This window comes from Lepus europaeus, chromosome X (genome assembly GCF_033115175.1).
Source record: "Lepus europaeus isolate LE1 chromosome X, mLepTim1.pri, whole genome shotgun sequence".
In the NCBI taxonomy this organism is placed as follows: Eukaryota; Metazoa; Chordata; class Mammalia; order Lagomorpha; family Leporidae; genus Lepus; species Lepus europaeus.
In genome coordinates, this window is record NC_084850.1 from 99672071 (window position 1) to 99700007 (window position 27937).

Below are 27937 nucleotides of genomic sequence, written 5' to 3' on the forward strand. Positions count from 1 at the left end.
GAGGATATCCAAAGTGATGTCTTAACTGCTATGCCAAACTCCCACTCCATCTGTTTTCTTAATATAACAGAAGGCATCTTCATTTCATTAAGACTTTTCTAAATTGGATTGTTTTTCACTCTTGAGTTTTTAAATTTCTTTATGTATTCAAGGCACTCATCTTTTTTCAGTTATCTGTTTTGCAAATATTTTCTCCTAATGAACAGTATCAGAAGATGCCAGATGAGAGTCATCTTTTGTTTGTTTTACATATAATGTCCAAGAATTTTAATTATACCAGCTGAAGGAATAGGGAAATGTTCATCTCCATTTCCCCAGAAGCAGAAGTTCCAATGATGTTTTAACTCCCATCTTAAGATTTATAAGCATTATCTCCCTATCCTTTAATAAATTTAAGAATTTTAAAATGTCTTTATTACAAATCCATTGTCTTGGCCGGCGCCGCGGCTCAATAGGCCTGTGGTGCCGGCACACCGGGTTCTAGTCCCGGTCAGGGCGCTGGATTCTGTCCCGGTTGCTCCTCTTCCAGGCCAGCTCTTTGCTATGGCCCGGGAGTGTAGTGGAGGATGGCCCAAGTCCTTGGGCCCTGCACCCCTTGGGAGACCAGGAGAAGTACCTGGCTCCTGGCTTTGGATCAGCGTGATGCGCCGGCCGGAGCGGCCATTGGAGGGCGAACCAACAGCAAAGGAAGACCTTTCTCTCTATCTCTCTCTCTCACTGTCCACTCTGCCTGTCCAAAAAAAAAAAAAATCCATTGTCTTTATCAAAACAGCTGAATGAAACACACAACTAACACCAAAGATGTTTCTTTCAGCTACTGATAGAAACATATGAATCCTAAAGATATTGAGTATGCATCACCAGTCCTTATTTCTTAACTTCTTCCAACTTCAGTCTTAAACTTGGGTCCTGATGAGCAAGCCAACTCTGGAGTTGAGTGCAAGTGTCAAGATCCCTTCTGGGGATTTGTCTCTGAACTGCCAGCTTTCTGGACTTCAGGCCAGTTTCTATTTTGAGTGAAAGCTACAATCTAGCCAGAGCGCATTGATTGTTTTCCAGCTAATCAAAAGGAAAGCATGGGTTGGCCATTCTGGCATCCTTGTTCGGCTAAAAATGATTATATCTCTGGCTCCTAATACAGAGATATAGTCTTCCTTTTTCCCCCCTGTGATGAGGGTGCAGAATATCCTTCAATTTTATTAAATATAAAGTTAATATATGCATTTGAGTGATCTTTGAGAAGTTATACACGATAGATTTTTTTCCTCTGGGGGAAGGAACACAAAATCACCTGCCTTTCTCTTTCTCTGTCCCCAAAATCGTTTGATTTAAATTTGTATACAGTGAAGGCTACTTACCTGATATTGTCCCTCTTTGCACTCCAGAACAAAATTTCTTAAAGTATCCATGGCCCTTCCAAGGGAATGGAACATTTTGAAAGAAAATTAACACTATTTTTATGCATTTTGCAAGGGATTAAGAATTGTTTTTTCTGTCTCCCCCAGCCCCTCCTTACCGTCTTCATTTTTGGTGTGTGGGTGGTAGAGAGATTGATTCTTTGCTGTTCTGTACTTCTTTACTTCTGGTAAAAGCTTAGGGTTTAATAAGGGAAAGTTTAAGTATGAGTGGGAGAGGGCATTCATGAAGTGATAGGGAGTATGGCTGATGTATTATATGTGACTCAGAGTCATTGATATGATGAATCCCCCAGAACAGGAAGTATGGCTAGAAGCCCCTTTCATGTCACAATATATCACCAGCATATAAAGAATTTCTTTTCCCCTCCCTGTTGCTCATCAGGGTAAATACTTGCATTGGTCATTGCTTTGCTACAGTGGGACTGGGAGAGTAACTCTGTGTTGCTATAATGTCTCAGGATCTGGATAGCTTGATTGACCTTAGACCTTGAAAAATCACGGAATACAGTAATGATAGCAAACCAGGGCTCAAAAGGGACATGTTTATTGCCTTAGGCCACATCGTCATAAAGGTTGGAGCTTGGGCTCAAATTTCTCTCTGTTGTGTCACTCCAGAACCCGTGTCTTTTCTTTGCATCTGCGTTAATGAGTTTTGGGACTCTCATAGCTCTACAGTTCACTGAGACAGTGCTATATCACTCCTATACCCAATAGTTGCTTTGAAAATGTTAAGACCAGTAAGGTGAACTAAGTTGTCTTTAGAAATTTGAATCCAATATGAAAAGCTCTTCAAGGACACCTTCCCATCTAAATGTTTTTCAAGATTTATGTATTTGAAAAGCAGAGTGACAGAGAGAAAGAAGAGAGAGATCTTCCATCCACTGGTTCACTCCCCAAATGGCCATAATGGCCAGGGCTAAGCCAGGCCAAAGCTAGGAGCCTGGAACTCCATCAGGTCTCCTACAAGATTGGCAGGGGCCTAAGCACTTGGGCCATTTTTCACTGCTTTCCCAGTCACATTAGCAGGGAGCTGGATTAGAAATAGAGCCACTGGGACTGGAACCAGCACTCCGATATGGGATGCCCAGGTTCTAGGAGGTGGTTCAACCCACTGTGCCATGCCAGCCCCCACACCTAACTTTGAAGTGGCCCACCCAGCTATGATTACCTCGAGATTGAATAAACACTCTGTAAATGCTAGTTCTGTGTCTCTATCCCAGCATTTACTATGGGTCAGCTACAGTGCTAGTAGTTCTCAAGTGCATGGTGTCATTTAATCATCGCAGCACTGTTGTGATGTTAGGAATGAATATATCCCCGTATTACAAATGATGACATTGTCTCACAGTATGTTTGACTTTATATCTAGATTGTTCTTTGTAAAACTTAGTTGATTGCTACATGTCTATTTCTGTTTTCTTAATACTTTCAGAGGCTTTGAATTGAGTATTTTAGCTGAGTTCTTCATAAAGCCTTATATGAGTTTTAAAATTCTTGAGCTGTGCAGGCTTTTTCCTTTGCCTCACTCTGTGGGTCTTAGCCTTAGCAATGACCTTGCCCCTCAGTGGAACCAGAGCAAAATACAGTATAAATCGGTTTGAGAGGATAATTGAGTCTTTCTCACTTATCCAGGCTTTAGCCTTGCCTTGACCTGGAATGCTTGCCAGTTTCCAAGGAAGAATAAACTGAGTTAATTGGCTCTTGGATGGGGTGAGGGTTAAAGCTTAGGTGTGGGTCTGCTTACAATTGAACTAGTAGTTGTTGGCTCCTTATATTAAGACATGCAGTAGCCATCTGTTGGGTGAAGGCATCTTCTTTTCTGACCGGAAGCTGGGTCAGTCTCAGAAGGAAAATGTTGTCATTTGTATTCTGTATTCCTTCTGTTTCTTCAAGGTGTGCTCTGTTTAATAATACATGTATTAAGAGGTACTGAAAAAGTTAGTAATTTAGTGCTTTTCTTCCAGTAGGTTTAAATTGCTCCCAAAGTGTATGTGTGTGTGTGTGTGTCTTGGACCAAATCTCACTGAAGAAGTTGATACCTCATTATGTGTAGGTTATTGTGTTTGCAGAAGAAAATCTCCTATAAGCGATATATCTACTATGTGTCATAAAAATTAATTCACTTTATGTGTGCATGTTTCCATTTCAGGCATGTTTAAGAGGGAAATATATCTAGTATGTTAGCTTACAGTATTTCTAAATAATAAATCATAAACACCAATAAAAGAAAACATCTGAAACGTGCATATTTAAGTCAATTATATGTTGATTAACCTTATGTACTTTTGCCATAATTCTTACTATTGTCATTCTCCCTTGCCGTCAAACAACAATTCATTCTGGGAACATCAGATGCATCATTATGGATGTTAATACAGCACCCTGCTGCATCTCATCTCCCTTTGTATTATGACACAAGTTTACTTCAGGGACACAGAGGTACTTGCTCTCATTACTCATAGTAACTGTAATTAGACACTAGAGATATTGATATATTCATATTTACTTATTTTGTTAATCACATTTTTACATCAAAACTATGGAAAAATAACGTTTGCATTTCAACTAAGCACACTGCGTGCCTGTTTGAAAAAATAAAAATGAAAAAATTGTGTGGATGAAGCAGTGTACTTGGACGTTTTAAAATTAGTAATCCAATGGTAGTTTTTTCACTTTATGTTGCTATATGGGCAAAATGTTGAAATCTTTACCTAATATATACTAAACTGATCTTCTGTATATAAACAAAATTGAAAATGAATCTTTACATGAATGGAAGGGGAAAGGGAGCGGGAAAGGGGAGGGTTGCGGGCGGGAGGGAAGTTATGGGAGGGGGGAAGCCATTGTAATCCATAAGCTATACTTTGGAAATTTATATTCATTAAATAAAAGTTTAAAAAAAATGTAAGCTCTGCGGACTCAGTGGAATACTGGGGAAGTCTTTAAACATATTATAGTCTTGTCTTAATGGTAATTCAGAGCAATAATCCCCATGTGACAGTGATCCTGCAAGTATTAAATAAATAGGTAATTGATGAGAAACTAACTAGATTAGCACCTACCTTTACTGGGTATCTATCCAGTGAATGTATACCATTGTTCTTTTTTTTTTTTTTTAAAGATTTATTTATTCACTTGAAAGAGTTACACAGAGAGAGAGAGAGAAGGAGAGGCAGAGAGAGAGAGAGAGGCCTTCCATCTGCTGTTTCACTCCCCAATTGGCCACAATAATCGGAGCTGCGCTGATCTGAAGCCAGGAGCCAGGAGCTTCCTCCCGGTCTCCCACACAGGTGCAGGGGCCCAAGGACTTGGACCATCTTCTACTGCTTTCCCAGGCCATAGCAGAGAGCTGGAATGGAAGAGGAGCAGCCGGGACTAGAACCGGAGCCCATATGGGATGCCAGCACTGCAGGCAGCATCTTTACCCAGTACGCCACAGTGTCGGCAATACCATTGTTCTTAATATGACTTTTGAAAGTTAAAAAGAAGGTAGACATTTTCCAAAATAATTAATTCACCAAAGCTCTTCTTAAGTAGAAAATTCTCATGATATAATTTAATTGATTTAATAGATGTTTCTGAGTGCCAAATATGTTGTAGGCATCATCAATAGTGCTATAGCCGTGTAGTTCATGCTATAGCCCTGTGCTCTAGTTGAGAGAGAGAAGACAGATATAGGTAGAATCACTGAGCAAGGAAATACTATGCATTTATCAAAATTCATTGCAACAGTATATGCGATTGTAAACTTATCTCCAAGATATACTATTAAACATCAACTGCAAGATTCCAGATAGTGTTATAGTAAGCTTTTTTTGTGCTCCATTTTTATGACTCCTGTTTTCAAGATAATGTAGGTGAGGCAGACATGTTCAGTAATTAGCTCAAGGCACAGAGCTAGAAATGGCAAGCTCAACTGTAGACATCCTGGTTCTAGTGTTGATGTTTTTAACCCTATGCCATACTGCTACTCAGGAACAAATAAGAAAGAGTTGATGGTGGCTTCCATTGGAGTGTGTGATACTCCTTTTTCATTGTATGTGCCTTTGTACTATTTGAATAGGGTGCCTTAAGCAGATATCACTTAAAAAACAAACAAACAAACAAACAAGAAGCACTTTAAAAAAATCAGCTTGTCCGAAACTGAATTAATTCTGCCCACCACTCTTCTTCTGAAGCTGGTGAGAGGCTAAGTCATTTCCTAAAGTGAAAAATCTGGTAGATACTCTAGACTCTTCTCTTCTATACCTCTCACATCTGTCTGATCACATACCCAAACTGACTGGGTTCCACCTTCTAGTCTAGACAATTTCAGGCCTTCCCCTACATTATATCCCTGAATCATAGATCACTTGTACTATAGTATTCATTTCCTAACTGATCCACCTGCCTCTTTTCTCACCACAAAATGCCAACAGATGCATCTTTTCAAAATGCAAGTCTGATCCTGTCATTCTCCAGGTTGTACTCTAGCCTGCCTCTCTAGCCTTACTTCCTAGCTTCAGGACACCATTTCCCCTTCACATTCCCATGATTTTCGCATGCTATTCTTTCTTCAGTAGTACCTTTCATGTAGATTAATCCCCACCCTTCCTTTAAGATCAGACCTCAAGCATGACCTCCTTTATGTAGATGTCTCTGGCTGTAGACTATTAGTAACCAAGCCAACGCCTGCAATGCCAGCATCCCACATGGGCACCAGTTTCAATACTGGTTGCTCAACTCCTGATCCAGCTCTCTGCAAATGGCCTGGGAAAGCAGCAGAGGATAGCCCGAGTCTTGGAATGCTGCCACCCATGTGGAAGACCCAGAGGAAGTTCCTGGCTCCTGGGTTCTGCTTGGCCCAGCCCTGGCCCTTGAGACCATCTTGAGGAGTGAGCCAGTGAGTGAAAGATCTCTCTGTCTCGCCTTCTTTTTTTGTAACTCCTTCAAATAAATAACTAAATAATATTTTTTAAAAAAAGATGTAAGTAATATACAGTAAGAGCAAAGTCTTTAGAAAACTAGTTAGCCATTTGCAGAAGAATGAAATTAGACCCTTACCTCACATCCTATATAAAAATCAACCCAAAATAGGTTAAAGACTTTGACATAAGACTACTAGAAGAAAATAGAGTGAAAAGTTCTTGACATTGGGCTTGGCAAGATTTTTTGGATCAGATCCTCAAAGCACAGGCAACAAAAACAAAAATAGACAAATAGGACTTCATCCAACTAAAAAAGCTTTTGCACAGCAAAGGAAACAATCAACAGAGTAAAAAGACAACCGTTGAATAGGAGAAAATATTTGCAAACCATGCATGTGATAAGGAATTAATATTGAAAATATTTAAGGACATGAAATAACCCAATTAAAAAATAGATAAAGCACCTACATAGAAATTTCCCAGACAACATGCAAATGACTAACATGAATCTCTCTCTCTCTCTCTCTCTCTCTCTGTCTCTTTCTCTCTCTCTCTCCCCCTCCTTTACCTTTCAAATAAATAAAAAATAATTTTTTATAAAGGAATCATATACTTAGGAGTGAACGAAAGGAAAGATATGTTACGATTATGCACAAGAACACTATGTAATGTAAATAGTATGTAAATAGATAGCATGAAACTGCTTGAGAAAGACTTGCATCTCTAACTTCTCTGAGGGAACCGAACAAAATACAAGAACTGAACACATGACAACTGACCCAGAACATAAGCACTATAATTGTAGAAGTCTCCACTGCAGACATTGCCTGCAAAGGAGATTTGGTTGTGGATATGGGACTGAAAATGGTCCAACCAAAATGTATTTATGCAAGTATGAAAAGTGTGATAGACTTTATCTGTTCTGTAATTGCTGGCATAAATATTCTGAAGGGATCCACATAATTCCTGTAATTACAAATGACTGTTCATGATGTGCCCAAACACAGAATTTTTTCCATATTAGAGAACTAATTAATAAATAACAGTTCTTAAGTGATAAAAAAAATCAACATCACTAATCATTGGGGAAATGTAAATCAAAACTACAATGAGATACCAGCTCACACTTGTTAGAATGATTGCTATCAGAAAGACAAAAGATAAGCTTTGGTGAAGTTGTAGAGAAAAGGAAACCATTGTGCACCATTTGTGGAAATATAAATTTAGCATAATAATTATGGAAAACAATATAAATATCCCCCTCAATTAAAAACAGAATTACCCCATGATTCAGCAATTCCACTTTGGAGTCTGTAAGAGTCCTTCAAAATATGTGTCAAAAGGTGGAATTAAAAGATATTTATTTTGGTGTAAAAATTTTTGAAATCTTTGAAAGTTTTTTTTAAATAATATGCATTTCTCATGAACTTTTGAAGACCCCTTGTATATATTCAAGGCAAATGAAATAAGTATGTAAAAAATGTCTGCACTCCCATGTTCATCGTAACATAAGTCACAATAGATAAGAAGTAGAAAGAACTTAAGTGTCCATCAACAGATGAATGGATAAAGAAAATGTGGTATATGTACACAAGGGAATACTTTTCAGCCACTAAACATAGGAAATTCTGTCATTTGCAACAAATGAAGTCTTAAAAAAAATGAGCAGAGTAGAATGGTGGTTACCAGGGATTAGGGGGGCAATTGAGAAGATGTAGAGAAAAGGATACAAAGTTTAAGTTCTGCAGAATGACTATGTCTTGGAGATCTAATGTACAGCATAGTGACCACAGTTAATAATAATATATTATATATTTGAAATTGCTAAATGTGTAGATCTTAAATGTTCTCACTGTGAAAATATATAAGCAATCATATATAAGTCGATAGATATGTTCATGAGTTTGATTTTATCATTTCACAATATATACATATTTCAAAACATTGTATTGTACACCATAAACATGTAGAATTTTTATTTCAACTCAGCCTTAATAAAACTGTTTTAAAAAAAGGAAAATCAAGGAAATGAAAAGGTTGTTAAACTAGAGGCTTGTGACTGTGAATACATCAGAACAGGAAATTTCCCCAGGGGCTTATGCAGGACATTGTGGAACCAGATGGAAGCCTTTATGAAAAGAGACCTCATGGGGGAGGTATATTATATGGCCACTGCTCACCAGCCCATATTTCCCCCTGATAAAGGCAGCTGTGACTCAGGAATTGCGCTTTTTCGTTCTGGAAGCTTCTTCACTGTAAAGAAGTGCATCACTGCCCCTTGTACACAAGTGCTTTTCAAGTAGCTACCCTCTCTTATATACGTAGCACTGACCATTGAAGGGAGGCTCTGAGCCTGGGAAGGTAAAACCTCACATAAATCAAAGCAGCAAGATCCAGCAGCAGCCTGTATTTTGAATAAGCCATTTGAAAATCTGTTTCAAAATGTATGGTAGAATAATGGCTGTCAAACTTGAGTGTGTATCAGAATCACCTAGAGGGCTTGTCTCAGCTCTAGTTGCTGGGTCCCACCCCTAGCGGTTCTGATTCACAGGGTCTGGAATTTCATTTCTGAGATGTTCCCCGGGGATGCTGATGCGAGTCTATAGAACAAGCCTTGAGCACCACTGTTTGTGGGAGAGTGGTACAAATAGGAATTTGCATGGAAAAAACCTTGGGTTCAATACTTGCATAATTTACTTCACCTCAAATTCCTGAAAAAAAAAAAAAAGAAGTGGTTTACTAATTTGCAGGTCATCCTAGGCTAATTTTCTGTCATTCCAATTTTATGTATGTGTGTACATAAGTATATGTATATCTTGCCCAAAGCAAGGACTGTAGGAACATTTTGCAGTCTCCAGATAACATGTAGCAAAATTCCCTTCAGCAAGTGTGTATCCATTTCCATTTCCACCCAACAATGTTATGTCTATTTGCTCACAACTGTGCTGACACTTAAAAAAAAGATACATTGCCAATGGCATCAAAGATGGCAGTTGATTGTTTTGTTTCTCTTCATCCTCTCCTGCCTGAACTATAGCTGTTCCATAGGAATCTTCCATTCACTCTCTTTCCTTCACATACACTCACTGTGGGCAGTCACAACCATTGCCTCAGCCTTGACTGCCTCATTGCTGTGGATAGTGATCACATGTCCATACCCTGCCCTGATCTGTTTCTAGCACTGCAGCCCAGATGTTCAGCTACTCCCTGCACATATCTATCTGCATAATTTGCTGCACACAAAACTCATCTCTAAAATGAAACTAAGCTAGTGATAGTACCACTTTCCTGGGTGCTTCTCAGTTATCTGCTCTCCTCCATATCTAATTAGCATCGCAATCCTGTTATTTTTCTCTCACTCCCTTCCTTTCTGCCACATCCCCACTGTGTTACTCTAGCTTGACCATTTATATGAGGATACATTAAAACAATTGTGGTATATATCAACAATGGAATATTATTCAGCCATAAAAAAGAATGGAATCCTGACATTTGCAGCAAACTGGATGGAACTGGAGATCACGATTTTAAGTGATATAAGCCAGACACAGAAAGACAAATAGCACACATATTCTCTGTCATGAGGAAGTTTGATAAATATTCGGTCTGAACTTAAAATAGTGAAGAGTAGAGGCTAGGAGAGGTGGGAGGAAGGGATATAGAGGGAGGTTGAATAACAGGTCCTAAAACCCAGTCAGATAGAAGCAACGAGTCTGGTGTTCCACAGCACAATGGGGTGACTGTGGTTCCCAATGATGTCTGATATATTATGTGAAGAGCTGGAAGAGAGGAGCTGATAGGCACCAGACACAAAGAAGAGATAAGGGAATGGAAAGGCTAGGTGCCTGGCTCGATCAGCTTACACTGTGTATATGTGTACACTGTGTATATGTGTTGAAATTTTGCGCTGTATTATATGTTGATCAATAGTTTTGGGAGAAAAAAATCTGAAATTAAAAACCTTCATTAGAATTGGAATTATAAGTTTATTTTTGTGTAAAAGTTTTGAAATCCATGCAGAGATTTTTTCATAATACACATTTTCACAAACTTTTTGAGGCACCATCAGTGTCTGTTGCACTAGCTTATGCACCCTTCTATGCTTCAGTATTTCTCTGCATAATTGAGTTTACATATTGTTTGTACCATATTGCTCTAGTGCTCTGGAACACCTAGGGCCTCTCTCTGGCCTATTGGACTACGTAAAGTCAATGCTTTCACCTAAGGCATAAGGCCCAGCATGCCCTTGAATCATCCTAGTTTTACTTCATATATGCCTTCTAGAAACTGTGCTTTCTTCCTTCAGTGCATTTGTGCCTTTCTGCCTTTCATTCACGTAAAGTTGGAAGGCCCTCTCTTCTGGTCTTCTCCAGTTGAAATTGTACTGAGTCTTTCAAAATTCACTCGGAGGCTCCATGAAGCCTTCCTTTATTCCACCAGCTGTGCTCCCTCTTTTCTTGAAAAATATTCATTTGAAACGTAGAGCAACAGAGAGAGGAGGGGACACACACACACATACTGAGAGAGAGAAAGAGAAAGAGAGAAAGAGAGAGAGAGAGAGAGAGAGAGAGAGAGAGAGAGAGAGAGAGAGAGAGAAAGAGAATATCTTCCATCTGCTGCTTCACTCCCCAAAATGGATGTAACATCCAGGGCTGGCAAAGCTGAAGCCAGGTGCCAGGAACTCAATCTGGGTCTCCGATGTGGGGGCAGGGGCTCAAGCATTTGGGCCATCTTCTATTGCTTTCCTCAGCACATTAGCAAGGAACTGCTTGGGAAGTGCAGCAGCCAGGACTTGAACCAGTGCTCTAATGTGGGATGCCAGCAGCAGCTTAACCCACTGTGCCACAATGCCAGCCCCTGTACTTCTTAACTCTCATTCTGTTACCATTTGCTTTCTGATGATTAAGACATTCTGTCCCATTTAGTGGTTATCAAGGTTTTTTTTTTTCTTGTACTGTGAAGCATACTGTAAATTCCTTGAGCACAGGGATTATATCTTCATTTTGGCGTGTTCTATAGTACCTCTTCAAGTGCCTTAAATGTAGATAGAAACTCTATAAATGCTTGGATAAAAAAATGGTGAAGACTGCCAATGGATTTTTTTTTAGAGCTACTAATGACTCCGTTTCAGGAATGAATGCTGTGCTAAGAAGGTATAGATGCCAAATGACCCAAGTGTCCTGGCTTATTCTCTTCTCCTTATTTTTCACATTCAGTTCATCAGCAAATGCAGTTAGCTCTCTCTCTTCCATATACCTCTAATTAAACCTCTTTTCCCTATCCCTACTGCTACCTCCTTAAAACAAACACCCTTATGTCTTACCTACAAGAGCCTTTTTAACTGATTCTCTGGCTTCTATTCTTGTCCTTCCCCAATCTATCAACCAAGGGAGATCTTTCTAAAACTTCAATCATGTTAGTCTTCTGCTTAACAAGTTGCTTCCTATTGAACTGAGAATAAAATTCAAACCACTTACCTTGGCTTTGGAAAATTTCTTGATCTGCTTGTGCACTTGCCCAACCATGTCTCCCACGACTGTACACCTTTGCTCCCATCATACCAGCTTTGCTGAGTGTTGGCCCCTCCTCCTTGTCAGGTTTGCCCAAAGCAGAATGCATAGGTGCTGTTATTTCCATTAGGGCCATCTCTGTTGGCTCTTTTCTTAGGGCTCCATGCTTTGAGTAACGTAGATGACTTGGGGAGTGGCCAGAAGTAGTTCTGAGGGTGTGAGACTTGCCTCTGGGGAAAACTTTTGTGCAGTCCATCAGACCCCTGAAAAGTGGCACGTCCAATAAAGAATTTAAGCTGAAGGAGATAATAGACTTAAAGGAGGAAGAATGGAAACCTTCTATTATTCCTGCAGCCTCCTTCCCAAGGGATGCTATAAATATTACTGATAGAAACCAGAGCTGAGGACAAACATCCTCTGCTTTCTTTATCATTTTGGGTGTTGGCTTAGGAAATTGGGCATCATGGCAAAAGCTTTAGGGCCATCTGTTGAGTCAGATGGTGCTCTGTGAACTTGCTGTCCTTTTCCAGTGTGTTCCTCTGAAGTCTTCTTCAGCCCTCTGATGTTGCATCTTCAGCTTTTGTACATAGAGGCGAGAGCAAAAAGTGCCATTTTTGTTATTTGGATTCTTGACTTGCTCTCCTTATGCCTAGAAGCTGTAGAATATGCACCATCCACCTCCTTATCTTTAGTGTCTCAACAAGAGACACTCTGATAGGGTATGTTTTATGAGTATATGTAGAAAAAACTAGAAATTACTCCCTAGTTAACTTTGAAAAAGAATTCGGAGTACTGCATTTCTAAACTGCTAAGCATTTACCTGGCTCCTGTTATTTGCAAAGCTCTTGCAAGTCATCTACATAATTACTCCTTTCCAACCTCCTTTGGAAAAAGAAATGTCTCCATGTTTTAAAGATTCCAGTGTGGAAATGGAGAAATGGAAACAGAGGGCAAATTTAATGACCTAGCCCTACCTAAAAAAAAAAAGCACTCCTACAATGCAACATTTGGGGGACTCCTTATTTCCACCCCAGTATTCTCTCCCTTCTTAATCTGTAATTTGAGTACCTTGAGCTTCCATTTTTTAAAAAAAATGTATTTATTTATTTAAAAGTCAGAGTTAGAGAAGGGGAGAGACAGAGAGAGGGAGAAATAGAGATCTTCTATCCACTATTTCACTCCGCAAATTGCCTCAATGGCCATGATTGGGCCAGGCCGAAGACAGGAGCCAGGAGCTTAATCCAGTCTCCCACGGGGGTGGCAGGGCCCAAGCACTAGCACTTTGGTCATCTCCTGCTGCTTTCCCAGGTGCATTAGCAGGAAGCTGGATGAGAAGTGGAGTACCTGGGACTTGAACCAGTGCCCATATGGGATGCTGGCTTTGTGTGCAGTGGCTTTACCCACGACACCACAGGGCTGACCCTTAACTACTTTTCACCAAGGGATGGATCATGCAGTAGCTTGTGGGCTGGGGGATCTAGCAGATTTGCATGGAAGAACTTGCTCTGGCTGTTCAGAGGGAAGGAGAGAGAAGGGGAATGGAGAAGAGGAGTGGGGAGGGGAAGATACAAAACTGAGTACCAAAAGCCCTTTCTCCAGAAAGTGCCCAGCTTTCAGATGATCCAGATTATAGCTTTCTACATATCCTTTTAACGAGAATTTTCAGGACAGTGGCCTTCTCATCCTTCCAGGAAAGCTATAATCTGGATATATGTATATGTGTATATATAAATATATATACACATATACATACACACACATTTCCATATATTTCCCCCCTTGGTTTCATCTATAATAATGAAGGGTCTCCTGATAACCTGGCAGCAAGATCCCCCAGCCAACAGTGGAGTGGGGGTGGACCTCTGTGTCCTTCCATGGTGACCAAGCCTCTTTTCCCCTTCTCTGTCAGATAAACAAGTCATGCATTGTTCTGTCCTGGCCTGTCTGCAGGCTTCCCTTCCTGCTGAGCCGGCCAGAATGAGCTTGGGCTCCTTCACGTGGGGCAGGTGGAATGTGCTGCTTTGGGGGAGGCTGGGAGAGCTACAGCAAATAAACAAAGCTAATCAGGGACACTCTTTTGGGCTTCTCCTTATCTAAACACTTTCAAAAGAGGAAAGAGCCTGTGCTACCTTAATGGCCCAGATCCTCAAGCTAAGGGCAACCCCAAGCCACAGGGGTCACATTTTCCCTCTTGCCCTGAGTTGGGGCAGAGCCTTGGTGGTTGTTTTTCTGTTGCTCTCTTTCAACCAAATGCCTTTTGAGGGGTCTACAGGGAGCCAGGCTCAGAGACAGGCAGTGATATCAGAAGATGTTGGAGGCCGGCACTGTGGTGTAGCGGGTAAAGCTGACGCCTGCAATGCCGGCATCCCATATAGGCACCAGTTCAAGTCCCGGCTGCTCCACTTCCCATCCAGCTCTCTGCTGTGGCCTGGGAAAGCAGTAGAAGATGGCCCAAGTCCTTGGGCCCCTGCACCCATGTGGGAGACCTGGAAGAAGCTCCTGGCTCCTGGCTTCGGGTTGGCGCAGCTCCAGCCATTGGGGCCAACTGGGGAGTGAACCAGTGGATGGAAGAACTCTCTCTCTCTCTCTCTCTCTCTCTCTCTGTGCCTCTGCCTCCCTGCAATTCTGCCTTTCAAACATATAAATAAATCTTTAAAAAGAAGATGTTGGGGTGGCAGCTGACTAGGGTAGGGATGACTGGCTACATCTGGGATTGGTCTGCCTCCCTCCCGTTACCGCTCACAACGATCTTTCCAGCTACTCTGTTGAGAGCTAGCTTCTGGCTCATCTGCCACTTTCTGCATGTGCCCACCCTCCTGTGACCCCATGCCAGGTTCTTGTCCTCTGAACGTTTGGAAAAGAAGCAGTCATCTTTACCTGGACCTGAGCCTAGACAGTTATACTTGGTCATGTTCCCTGGAGCTCAGCTGTGCTAAGAGGGAGAGTGCTCTTCTCCTCACGCCATCTTCTCCTCCTCTGCAAATCTCAAACTGGCCAAACTGCTCAAGTTCTTCTACCTTCCCTCGTCCAAGGATTTCTTTTTTTTAAAAAAAATATTTCTTTTATTTATTTTGAGAGAGAGAGAGAGAGAGAGAATATCTTCCATCCCCAAATGGCTGCAACAGCCGGAGCTGGGCCAATCCGAAGCCAGGAGCCAGGAGCTTCTTCCGGGTCTCCCACGTGGGTGCAGAGGCCCAAGGACTTGGGCCATCTTCCACTGTTTTCCCAGGCCATAGCAGAGAGATGGGTCAGAAGTGAAGCAGCTGGGACTCTAACCTGTGCCCATATGGGATGCCGGTGTCACAGGCAGCTGCTTTACCCTACACCACAGTGCTGGCCCACAAGGATTTCATGAGTACAAGGACAGTTCAAAGTTCGTGGAAATTGAAATGAAAAAGATAAACTTATTTTGCTGCAAAATTTTTCTTGCGATCCATGTATAGTTTTTTCAGAATACACATTTTCCATGAACTTCTTGAAGACCCCCATATAACCTATTTGAGCCTGTGTGCCCATTATTGCATATGGTGACTATGAAACTTTCATATTCCTACCCTGCCTTCCTATCTTACCAAGTTCCATGAACACACTCGCACCTCTACTCACCATTACCTGGCAAACCTCATCAGGCAATTGTATAGGCTGGGTCACTGTGGAAAGAGTAAGATGCTTGGTAATCAGAAGATTAGAGAAGACTGGGCACCCAGGCCTGGGGAACAACATAAGAAAAGACTGGGGCTGGCACTGTGGCATAGTAATTTAATTCACTGCCTGAAGCATCCCATATGGGTGCCAGTTTGAGTTCCAGCTGCTCCACTTCTGATCCAGATCCCTGCTAATACGCTTGGGAAAGCAATGAAGGATGACCCAAGTGCTTGGGCCCCGGCAACGTGGGAGACCCAAAAGAAGCTCCTGGCTCCTGGCTTTGCTCTGGCCCAGCCCTGGCTATTGTGGACATTTGAGGAGTGAGCCAATGGATAGAAGACCTCTCTCTATCTCTCTCTCTGCCTCTGCCTCTCCCTTTCTGTAACCCTGCCTTTCAAATCAATAATTTTCTAAAAATAGACTGTTTATCCTGATGCTTGTTTGGACCAGGAATTATTCCCTACTCTATGACTATTCAAAATGTGGTTATCACACTTGCAGCATCAGTATCACTCTAGACCTTATTACAGAGTCAGAACCTGGGCTGCACTCCTGATTTACTGAATCAGAATCTGCATTGTACTGAGATCCCCAGCTGATTTTTTTTTTGAGTATAAAATGCAATCTTGTATTTTTCAAGACAAACATTGAAAGATGTGGGGCATTTTGAATAGTCACAGAATGCATTTATTAAAAAAAAACCTCTAGAGAGACAGTGCTTTAAAGTTCAAAGACATTTTGCTGGATGAAGAGTGCTAATGGTTTTTGGATATTCATTGTGTGGGGAGAGCAACATTCGTGTATAAAAGCCAGAGGTCAGGCAGGTGCCGTGGCTCAACAGGCTAATCGTTTGCCTAGCGGCACCGGCACACCGGATTCTAGTCCCGGTCGGGGCGCAGATTCTGTCCCGGTTTCCCCTCTTCCAGGCCAGCTCTCTGCTATGGCCCGGGAAGGCAGTGGAGGATGGCCCAAGTGCTTGGGCCCTGCACCCCATGGGAGACCAGGAGAAGCACCTGGCTCCTGGCTTCGGATCAGCGTGGTGCGCAGGGTGCAGCAGCCATTGGGGGTGAACCAACAGCAAAGGAAGACCTTTTTCTCTGTCTCTCTCTCTCTCACTGTCCACTCTGCCTGTCAAAAAAAAAAAAAAAGCCAGAGGCCAATAGACAATTCATGGATTTCAGTTCTGTAACCAACTCTAAATCAAAACTTTATCACAGAAAACAAGTTGGAGAAGTGCTGCTCTAGAGTACTACCTTTGCTTTTGAGCCTTCTCTTAGCTAGTCCTTTCTCTCTCATCTTCATTTGCATTGAAGAAGTCAATTGTCTTGCTATGCTACTAACCATACCTTGATCACTATCATTTTTGGAGGGGTGGGAGGAGGGGGCGGGGGAGGGGATGAGACCTCAGAAACAGATACCATTTACTGAGTGCCTGTCCACATGCCAGGCATGTTTGACAGATGAGGAAATTGAAGCCATGTGACATGCTCAGAGCCAAACAACTGGTGAGCGATAGAGCTGAGGCTCCAGGCCAAGGACCCAAACTGCCCCCCCCCCACAGTACCCTATATAGTTTATAACAGGTCAGGACAGACTTCCCTCTGAAGTCTCAAGGGAAAAGAGAGGGGAAGGGGCCTCTGGGCACGATTTCCCCAGAGAGGAAAGGCCCTTGCATACTTCTTGTCCTGAGGGAGCTTGCGTAAGCTCTCTCAGGGGCCAAAAATTACTGGAATTGGGGCCAGAGGCCAAGAGAAACTGGAGTGGGGATGAGGAATATTGTTCAGGCAACATTCTAAATTCCCAAGAGAAATTAGATTCTGATGCCCGAGCCTGGACTTAGAGGGTGTAACAAACATGTATAGCGCTGCTGTGCACTGTGGCTTAGTGTACTGGTCAGGGAGGGTATCACTTAGAGCACCAGGTTGGGCCCAAGGACTTGTATATCATAACATGCTGGAGCTGGAAGGGTCATTTGTGACAACTGAGTTCAGTATTTTAATTTTTCATGGAAGAAACAGACACCCAGAGAGAAGGAAATTAATGGCCGAGTTCCACTTGAATTCATGGCAGGTCCAGGCCCAAGCACCACTATTCCAGCATTGTTAATGGGTACCTCTTCTGGAGTTGGGGGTCTCTGGTGTGATATTAGTTTTCTTTTAATATTCTTGGGTGCCCATGGAAGTGAAGACCCTACAAATATTGGCCCACATTACCAGTGAGCCTTGTATGTCAGCCTGACCTTCCCCTTGGAAAATCTCTTAAGTGACTTGCCTACGTGTATATAAAAGCAGCCACAGTGCTGCTCCTCTGAATCTGCAGGTTGCTAGGCCTGGCTGATCTGGGCTTTCCTTTTTCTGGGGGCCAGAGGACCTGCAGAGATGGCTGGGTGGGGTCAACTCAGTCCAGGAAGCACAGGAATTCTTTTAAGTGTATGTGTCTGGGGTATTTTTCTCTCTCACTTACGTGTATTTTTAAAAATTCTTTTTAGACACCAGCTTTATCTTTCCCAAACATCATTTCCTTGCTCCTTTCCTGAGTTCTAGTAGTGGCTGGGGGCCCAGCTTCCTTATTGGCCTCTGAGCTGTGGAGGGGGTGGGCCAGGGCTCAGAGGAGGTTGGAGTCAGGAACAGGGGGGGCTGTTTATGCTGCTGGGACTGCCTTTCATCCTTCCCTTTGCCACCAGGGCGCTGGCTGGTTCCTGGAGCAACGTCTTCATTCCTATCCAGCTCTTGACACCAGCTTTCCTTCCCTAAGGCTGTGGTCACATAGAGGCCCAACCCGGCTGCTGGTCATACCTCGCCTTCAATGCTTCTCCTTTCTCTTCTTGGACCTGGGACTTAACTCTGCCTGAGCCCTTTGGACCACACTCAGGATCTTGGGCTGATGGCCCCTTGCCCCTCACGCCAGCAACTTGTAATTGGAGGGCAGATAGGTCCCAGCTGAAGGGTGACACTCGCTGGAAGGGTTGCCAAGAGTGCGAGCTAGCTGGATACCCTGCTGTCTCCTAAGCCATCTCTCCAACCTGGGCAACTTCCATGGTAGGTACAGCCAGCAGCCATGGCTGCTGTGGCTGCTGCCCTTCTCCCGCTCCTGCTTGCTTTCTTCAATGTCCCTTTCCTTATGCTTCCTAAGAAAGGCATTGTGGAGTAAAGAATGATGGAGTGTGTGTTCAATGATAGTGCCTGACCCAGCTTTACGAGGAAGAGCAAGTACTGGGGTGGTGGCCTCCACATCTAGGCCTGGAGCTGTGTGGTTGACATTCTCTTACCTGCCTTCCTTATTTCTCCTCATCCTCCCTCCTCATTGCCTAAGGTTTCAACTATAGGACCAATGCAAGCTTCTTTTTTCTGGCTGCTTCTTGAAGGAATGGCATGGGAATCCTTGGGTATATACAAGCTTTCTGAGAGACAGATCTCTCTTTGAGGAGGAGGACTCATGTGGTATCCTAGAAAGTGCTGGAGGATCTGGGCCTCAACCCCAGCTCTGCAGGTTACTAGGTGTGTGCTGGTGGGAAGTCACTCAGGCTGCTTTCTGCATCCATAAAGTCAGTACAGTAACAGCTCTTACCGTGTAAGATTGGAGTGAGATTTAAAACAGCTAATACATGCAACATGTTGTTGTTGTTTGAAATTTATAGAATATCTATGTCAGGTACTTTGCCAATTGATTGTAAACATGCATTTAATTCAAACTGTAATTTAGGAGAAAGGGATGCTCCTCTTCCTCATTTTACTGTTAAATAATCTACAACTCAGAAGGGACATGTCCAAGGGCACAGAGCTGGGATTTGAATGCAAGTGTAGACTGAGTCCAAGTCTAAGGGATATTCAAGAATAATAATACGCCGCCAAAAACTCTATAGAGTGTCCTCTTCTCTCCCAAATGAGGGTAGAAGGCCCTAGCTTTGGCTCCAGTTCCCTCAGTTTGGGTTTTCCTCCTTCCAGCCTTTGATTTATCCCCCAGTGTCCCCAGATACCCCCTACCCCTCTTCTGCCTTCTTGGGGATTGTCTCCTACTCCTGAAGAAATGCTAGAGGGAGGAAGGGATCTTAGTAAGCTAACTTTCAAAGTGCGGCAAGGGAGTGCTATACTAAAACCTTGGCAGTGGAGGGACAGATTAGTTACCATTGCTGAGACTGTTCTTGAACCATCCAAAAGGACAAGACTGAGCTGAGAACCATGGATTTGGATGTGCTGACCATTTGCTATGCAACAAATTGTGTCCCTGATGCTTTGAGAATATAGGTGCTCTGCAAAAATATTGTGGAAAAAACAGAATTAAAAGATAAGCTTCAAAAAAATTGAAATCTATGCCTAGGTTTGTTTTTATTTTTTTTGAAATATGCATGTTCCACAAACTTTTTGAAGTACCCTAATAGTATCTCTAATCCCTACAATAATCTATCCAGGTAAGGATTATTGTTCACTTTCTCAGGTAAGAAAATGGAAGCTCAGATGAGTTAAGGGACTCATGAGGAATCCCACATCAGAAGTGGTAGAGTTAGGATCTGAACCTTAATCTATTTTACTCACTTTTGTCTCATTGCATACTGGCTTGGTATAGCTAGCAAGATGAAACTACCACACATGAAATGATCATCAGCAGTGTAAAGTATCATATGGGAGCCAGTGCTGTGGCACAGCAGGTTAAGCTGCTGCCTGCAACACTGGCATGCCATATGGGTGTCGGATCAAGTCCTGGTTATTCCACCTCTGATCCAGCTCCATACTGATGCACCTGGGAAGGCATTAAGTCCTTGGGCCCCTGCCACCCAATTGGAGACCTGAATGGATTTCTGTGCTCCTGTCTTTGGCCTTGGCCCAGCTCTGGCCATTGTGCCATCTGGAGGACGAACCAGAAGATGGATGTTTCTCTCTGTCTCTTTCTCTCTCTGTCTCTCCATTCCTCCATCCCTCCCTAGTAGCCTTGCCTTTCAAATAAATAGATAAATAATAATTTAAAAGCAAAGTGTTGGGGCTGGCAATATGGCGTAGTGGATAAAGCTGCCGACTGCAATGCTGGCATCGCATATGGACACTGGTTCAAGTCCTGGCTGTTCCACTTCCGGTCCAGCCCTCTGCTCTGGCCTGGGAAAGCAGTAGAAGATGGCCCAAGTGCTTGGGCCCCTGTACGCATGTGGAAGACCTGGAAGAAGCTCCTGGTTTCTGGCTTTAGATCGGCTCAGCTTTGGCCGTTGTGGGAATTTGGGGAGTAAATCAGAGGATGGAAGACTGCACTCTCTCTCTCTGTCTCTCTGCCTCTGCCTCTCTGTAACTCTGCCTTTCAAATAAATAAATAAATATTTTTTAAAGATTTTATTTATTTATTTGAGAGGCAGAGTTACAGACAGTGAGAGGTAGAGACAGACAGAGAGGTCTTCAATCCTCTGGTTCACTCCCCAGGTGGCCGCAATGGCTGGAGTTGTGCTGACATGAAGCAAGGAGCCAAGAGCTTCCTCTGGGTCTCCCACATGGGTACAGGGGGTCAGACCACAGCTGAGAGTTGGATCAGAAGAGGAATAGCTGGGACTAGAACCGGCATCCATATGGGATGCTGGTCCCGCAGATGGAGGATTAACCTACTGCGCCACAGCGCCAGCCCCAATAAATCTTTTAAAACAATAAAGTATACAATAAAAGTATAAAAATCATACAGATTGGAACCCCTAATCCAAAAATCCATATTCTGAAACGCTCCAAAATCTGAGACTCTTCAAGTTGATTTTCAGACTACAGATTTTTAGATTAGGGCTGCTTAGCCAGTAAAGTCTTTGCAAATATTCCAAAATAAGAAACTCTGAAATCTGAAGCACCTCTGGTCCTACACACTCTGGATAAGGGATACTCAACCGGCATTATTATGGGGGTAAATTGTGAGGGCCTGCTACTCAGGATGAGTCCTTGAAGGAGATGATACTTGAGCAGTGCCTTGACGAGCAGGCAGGATTTAGGTTAACCAAAAGGGAAGGGCATTCTATCCAAAGGGAACAGTCACAGGAATAACCAATATTGTTGGGAGGCTTAGCAGACCTGATTCTAAGTCCTTTCCAGCCATCATCTTATTTGAATTTTTGACAACCCCATTAAGTAGGTACTACTTTCTCCACTTTCCTGGCATTGGAATCTCGGGCTCCAAGAAGTGAAATCACCTGTCTAAAACAACAGAGCTATTAAGTGGTAGAGCTGAGAGCTAAATCAAGGTGACCGAGCTCCAGGGCTTGGGCTAGAGTCTACTGGAAAACCAACAGCCAAGGCACAGAGTCAGAAAGGGAGTGAGGGGTTGGTGTTGTGGCACAGCAGGTAAAACTGCTGCCTGTGATGCTGGCATTCCATGTGGTCACGGGTTTGAGTCCTGGCTCCCCTATTTCTGATCCAGCTCTCTGCTGTGGCCTGGGAGAGCAGTAGAAGATGGCCCAAGTGCTTGGGCCCCTGCGCCCACGCAGGAAGACCTCATGAAGCTCTTGGCGTTGGCCTGGCCCAGCACTGGCTATTGTAGCCATTTGGGAAGTGAACCAGCAATGCAAAAATCTCTCTCCTTCTGTCTCAGAACTCTGACTTTCAAAATATATGAGTCTTTTTTTATAAAAAAAAGGGGGGGGGAGGAGTAAGCTGATTACAGGGTGTGATTGCTGCAAAAACTTGAGAGATCGAGCTGGGTGGATAAAGATAGCTTTCCACAGGTGATAAAGCTCAGGGTGAGAAATAGGGAGTCAGTGGAGATTCTTGAGTAGGAGAGTGGCCTAATTCACCTGGTGTTTAATGTGATAGGATCCAAAAGCAGTGACTGGAGGTGGAACGAGAAGAGAATGGCTGATGCATTACTTTGAACAGAAAATGTCAAGGGCCTAAACAAGAACAGGAGGAGGTGGGGGGTGCGGTTCTGCGAGGGGATGTGTGATCCTGTGTCATGACTGCGGTGAGAACAGCACAGCGGTAAGCACATCGTAAGAGAAGACTTGGAGAAGTCCGTGTGTCATTGAACGGTGGTCTCATGGCTCACTCCCCATCTTTCATACCCTGGACTAAAAGTTCCTGAGGAACTTCAGGAATCTTAGATACGGGAAAAGAGCCACATTCCCCACTGTGACCTCTGTGTCAAGGAGCATAGAAGACAGTAGATGTGGACAGCTCATAGCACGTAGTAGTACATTGTAGTTATTGGGGGATGCTTACTAAATAGTTGTTGGTCCCAGGGACTACTGCCTAATGACAGCTTTGTGTGTGAGGCTCTGGAGAAAGTACAAACCCCAAGCCCTTCCTGTACCTTCTTATGGCCTCTCCCTGCTGGGCACTCTGAGATCCATAATATAACAAGGCAATGAAACAATAGGGGAGGCTCACCTGACTTACCTCCTCGTAGATCTTTTTCTTTTCTTTTTCTTTTTTTTATTTCATAAATGTGAATTTACAAAGTGCAACTTTTGTATTGTTGTGGCTTCCCCCCCCCAACCTCCCTCCCTCCCGTGGCCCTCCCCTCTCCCTCTCCCTCTCCCATCCCACCCTTTATCGAGTTTCATTTTCAATTACCTTCATATACTGAAGATCAACTTAGTATATACTAAGCAAGGATTTCAACAGGCTGCACTCACACAACCGTACAAGGTATAGGGTACTGTTCGATTAGTAGTGCTTTTAAGTTTCATAGTAAAACACATTAGGGACAGAGATCCTACATGGGGAGCATGTACCCAGTGACTCCCTTTGTTGATTTAACAATTGGCACTCTTAGCCACAGCCACCGCCACCGCCCTGTGGCTCTGCCTCCTGGCCTTTGATGAGCGCCTCCCCTCCCCTTCCTCCTCCACCTGCTTGTCCATGTCTGGCCTATCCCCTCAGCAAACTCACTATCCCCCAGCACCCCATTTTTAGATCTGAGCCAGTCAGAGCCTTGCATTGCTGAGATCTTTGGTTTTCCCACCGGGATGAGGGGCCTTTCCAGCTAGGATAGAGTCTGCCAGCTTGAGTCTGCGTGGCATGCCAAGTGTGAACATATTAGTAAGCGTGAGGTACTTTGAAGAGTTGAGGGAAAATGAAATTAAAGGGTAAATTTATTTTGGTATAAAATTTTTCAAAATCATTGCATGCAAGGGGGGGTTCTTCAAAAAGCTCGTGGAAAAGCTTACTATAAAAAAACAATGCAAATGTAGACTTAAAAATGTTTTTATAGCAAAATAAACTTATGTTTTAATTCCATCATGCATGAGCCTATTAAAGTCCCCTTGTAATGAGTGAATAATTCATCATCTATTACCTCTCTGTCCTCTACTTATGTATCATCTGTTTCTCTTATTCTGTCATTCATCTCTATGTATATCAATCTTATCTCTTTATTTATTTTTCTTTTTTAAATATTTATTTATTTATTTGAAAGGCAGAGTCACACAGAGGCAGAGAGAAAGAGAGAGAGAGAGAGAGAGGTCCTCCATCCGCTAGTTCAGAAACCTTTTATTTAAGGAATACAAACTTCATACATTTCATAAGTACAACCTTAGGAACATGGTGATTCTTCCCACCATACCCTCACTCCCGCTCACACTCCCACTCTTCCTCCTCCCTCTCCTATTCCCATTCTTATTTTTTACCAAGATCTCTTTTCAGTTAACTTTATACACATATGATTAACTCTATGTTAAGAGTTCAACGAATAGCATGGATAAAAAAAGCAGTTCTCTACAATCTTTCTTAGAGTTTTCTGTCTTCTTGTCATTTGTTTTTCAATCATTGCTCACTCCTAGGCCTAGCATTTACCTGACATTTCTGCTCCCTCTCCCTCTCCCCCTCCCCCTCCCCTCTCCCTCTCCCTCTCTCTCTCCCTCTCCCTCTCCCTCTCCCTCTCCCTCTCCCTCTCCCTCTCCCTTCTACTTTCATTCTTGCTGCCATGAATCAACTCTGTCCTCTGGCATGCCCCATGTCCCATGGTCCCATGAGTGCTCCTCCACATACCATTCTTCCACGTTTGATTCATATGAATTATTCATGTGCAGTCTATAAGCCAGTCAGTGCAGAAGTTGTGACCCAAGCTCCCAGCCCTAGACAGACCCTGTAGCTGCATTCAGGACCTTGGCCTCAGACCTGTTTCCCTTTATTCACCCCTGACCTGCTGAGAGTGCCTTCTCAGCCAGCACCATGCATTCACCACATTGTTCTATTTTCCCTCACAGGAGCTGGGGTTTCCTGCCACCACTCTGACTGCACATTCCAGTGTCTTATCTTGTGCCCATCTCATCCCTCACATTCTCAATGCATTGACTGATTTATTTGAAATAAAAATATTTTTTATTTGAAAGGCAGAGAGCGAGAGAGCGAGAGAGAGAGGGAGAGAGAGACCTTCTATCCATTGGTTCCACCTCCAGTGGCCACAACAGCCAGGGCTTGGTCAGGCTAAAGTCAGGAGCCAGGAACTCCATCTGGGTTTTCCATATGGGTGGCAGGGGCCAAGTACTTGGGCTATCATCCAGTGCCACCTTGGGTGCGCATTAGCTGGAAGAAGAAGTGGATCAGGGCTGGCATTGTGATATAGTAGGCTAAGCCTCCTCCTGCTGCACTATCATCGCATATGGGCACCAGTTCAAGTCCCGGCTGCTCCTCTTGCAATCCAGCTGTCTGCTTATGGTCTAGGAAAGCAGTGGAAGATGACCCAACTCCTTGGGCCCCTACACCTGTATGGAGACCTGGAAGAAGCTCCTGGCTCTTGGCTTCAAATCAGCTTAGCTCTAGCCATTGCAGCCATTTTGTGAGTTAACCAGTGGATAGAAAACTTTCTCCCTGTCTCTTCCTCTCTGTAACTCTGTCTCTCAAATAAATAAATAAAATCTCCCCCCCCAAAAAAAATAAGAAGTGGGGCCAGGACTCACACCCAAGCACTCTGAATTGGGATGCGGGGATCCCAACTGGCATCTTAATCACTGCCAAATACATGCCTTTACCATGTTTTATTTGAATTAGCACTGTATTGTGTGCATTCTCTCTTTCTGTCTCACTAACCTCTAAGCTCTCAAGGACAAAGACTATGAGGGACCCTCAAAAGGATCACGGGAAATGCCTATAATGTAAAAACTTTGCATGGATTTCAAAGTGTTTTTACAGCAAAATAAACTTATCTTTTAATTCTATTTTCCCACAAAGTTTCTGAAGTACTCTGGTATATTTGTTTCATCTCTGTATCCTCAGAACTACACACAGATGGAGCACAATAAATATACGACAAATGCTGATTGAATGAATGAGTAAATATTGGCGATTTCACAGCCCAGTGTTGACTCGCTGTTCATTCAGCTGCAGCACTCATGTATTTTGCAAATATTTATTGAGTATCTACTATGCACCCAGAACTGTTGTATGTGCTTAGAGTGCTCCTGGGAATGACACAGCCCTGTGAAGCTGACATTCTGTATCTCCAGGCATCGTCCCTGGGGGTGAAGGACATCTGAATTCTGGGAGCTGAGCAGGGCCACTCAGATTCCCACACCAGCTCCTTGCAAGATGTTCTCCTTCACTCAAGGGAAAGAGGGGGTGGGGGGGTGGGGCGGAAGCTGCCTGGGAAGTGATTTCAGCCCTGGTTCCCTTAGCCAACTTCCTGTGCCTTTCTCGCTCTAGGAGAAACGCCCCTGTCAGTAGGCCACACTCATGGCACGTGGCCAAGCTGCTGGAGGGATGCCCTGAAGCGGCCACCACCATGCACTTCCCTTCTGAAGCCTTCAGCTTGTCCTGGCATTCCGGCTGCAATACAAGGTGAGCCTAGAGCCCTTCCCTAGAGACAGGCTGGAGGATAGGCACTCCTCCTCTTCTGTGCGAGTGTCTGTGGGCTACTAGAGTGTTATGACAGGGAGTCCAGAGGACCTGAGTTCTAGTCCTGGCCTAGTGCTAACTCTGTGATTTAGGACCGCTGCATGGTGTTTCCTTGCAAGACCTCATTTGGCTGGCAAGATACCACGCTGTCCTGCTTCCCATCCAGTTCTGTTAGTGCTCTTTCTCAGTTGCCTTTCCTGCTGCCTTCCACCCCCCTGCTCTCTTACTGTAGGAGGAGCCCTGGGCTTAGTCCGGGCTCTCCATCTGCAGTGACTCACTGCCGGCCTCTTCCAGTGTTCATCAACCCCATCACAGAGCCATAGCCTGTGAAACCAGGGTCTCTTTGAATAGCAAGGTCTCTCTGCAAATGAGGATCACTTGATTCTGGTACCTGGATGTTATCTGTTGTTGTTGAAATGGCTATCCAAGAGGCAGAAAAGCTTTTTTTGGTGAGCTCGGAGCCAGCCGAGATGCTGTCCTTGCTTCCTTTTCCCTTCCACAGTAAGATTTTCCCTCCATAAAGGGATTTCTGTTGAGGAGGCTCAGGAAAGCTAAGGGTTGAGTTTGTCCCAACTCAGTGACTTTATTTGGCATTGGAAGCCAGGGACTCAGGGCAGAGGCAGTTTTTTGTTCTGGAAGAATACACAGAAACACATTCTGAGCTTGGCTCCTGTTCCAGTGGGCGTGTGGTTTGTTTCAGCAGGAAGGGTGGTGGGGTGGGTAGCAGGTTCCCTTGCCAACAAGGAGTTGATGGATTCCTAGCTCAGAGGACAAGTGAACATAATGGCTAAGGGGCAAGGCAGGGAGCAAGAATTAAGGGAAGCTGACACGAGAGTCTCATGGACTGCTGTCATAGCTCAAATCTGGCTTTCTGGACTGTGGCATTTCTCAGAGCAGCCAGCAGCCTCTGGGGTTCTAGTCAAAGGGAGTTCCTGGCACGACTTGGCTCAGTTTGGCCTTGTGTGTGGGAAATAGTGCTTAAAATTCAAGATTGCATCTGATCCTTGGTTTTCCTGGTGTGGCTTTGCTGCGGAGGAAGACAGTGGCATGGGTGGGCAGGGGCCAGTGACATCAAGGGGACTCTGCTAACAATGGTCAATGATAATGACAATGAGCAGAGTGGCTGCTGGCACATACTGAACCTTTGCTAGGTGCCTTGGCTGTGATGAGGGCTCTGTCCTTCCTCTTAGATTTCTTCTGCACAGTAACCTTCTGACATACATATTAGCATTATTTAAATGATGGTATAGCAAGAGAACTAAAACAGTGGATGCTGCCTCTTCCTTAGTGGCTTCGTGAACTTGCCAGTTGACTTTGCCCCTCTCAGCGTTCAGCTTTCTCAGTTGAAAAGTGAGGATGAAAATATCTCCCCCTTTGCTGAAAATGAGACATTGTAAAGTGCTTGACACATTGTAGGCCCTTGGTAAATAGTCAGGATTGCAATTATCAAGAAAGGAAAGTGGGGACACCTAAATTCCAGCCCTTTCTCTGCCACTCGTTAGAGCCTGGTGAGCTTGAGAAAAATCACCTGTTGCAAATCACTTCCCATTTCAGGGCTGGCTTTTTTTTTTCTTTTTTTTTTAAACAACCCTGGTTCTCTGGGACCACCACCACCAGCAGCATCTGGAACATTGTTAGAAGCATCCACTGGGACCCAAAACTTTGAGTCC

The 27937-nt window shown here is 43.7% G+C and overlaps 1 protein-coding gene across 3 annotated transcripts in view; it reads left to right on the top strand.

The window, feature by feature from the left end:
* SHROOM4 (shroom family member 4) overlaps nt 1-27937 on the top strand; it is a 272257-nt gene that overhangs the window by 187455 nt on the left and 56865 nt on the right. For 2 of the 3 annotated variants that reach the window (XM_062183199.1, XM_062183200.1), the window contains one exon: nt 26076-26210. In XM_062183199.1, the coding sequence (XP_062039183.1) occupies nt 26076-26210 (135 nt within the window). Of the gene's footprint in view, nt 1-18238; nt 18519-26075; nt 26211-27937 lie in introns of those variants that run through there. The other variant, XM_062183201.1, reaches the window with a different exon arrangement.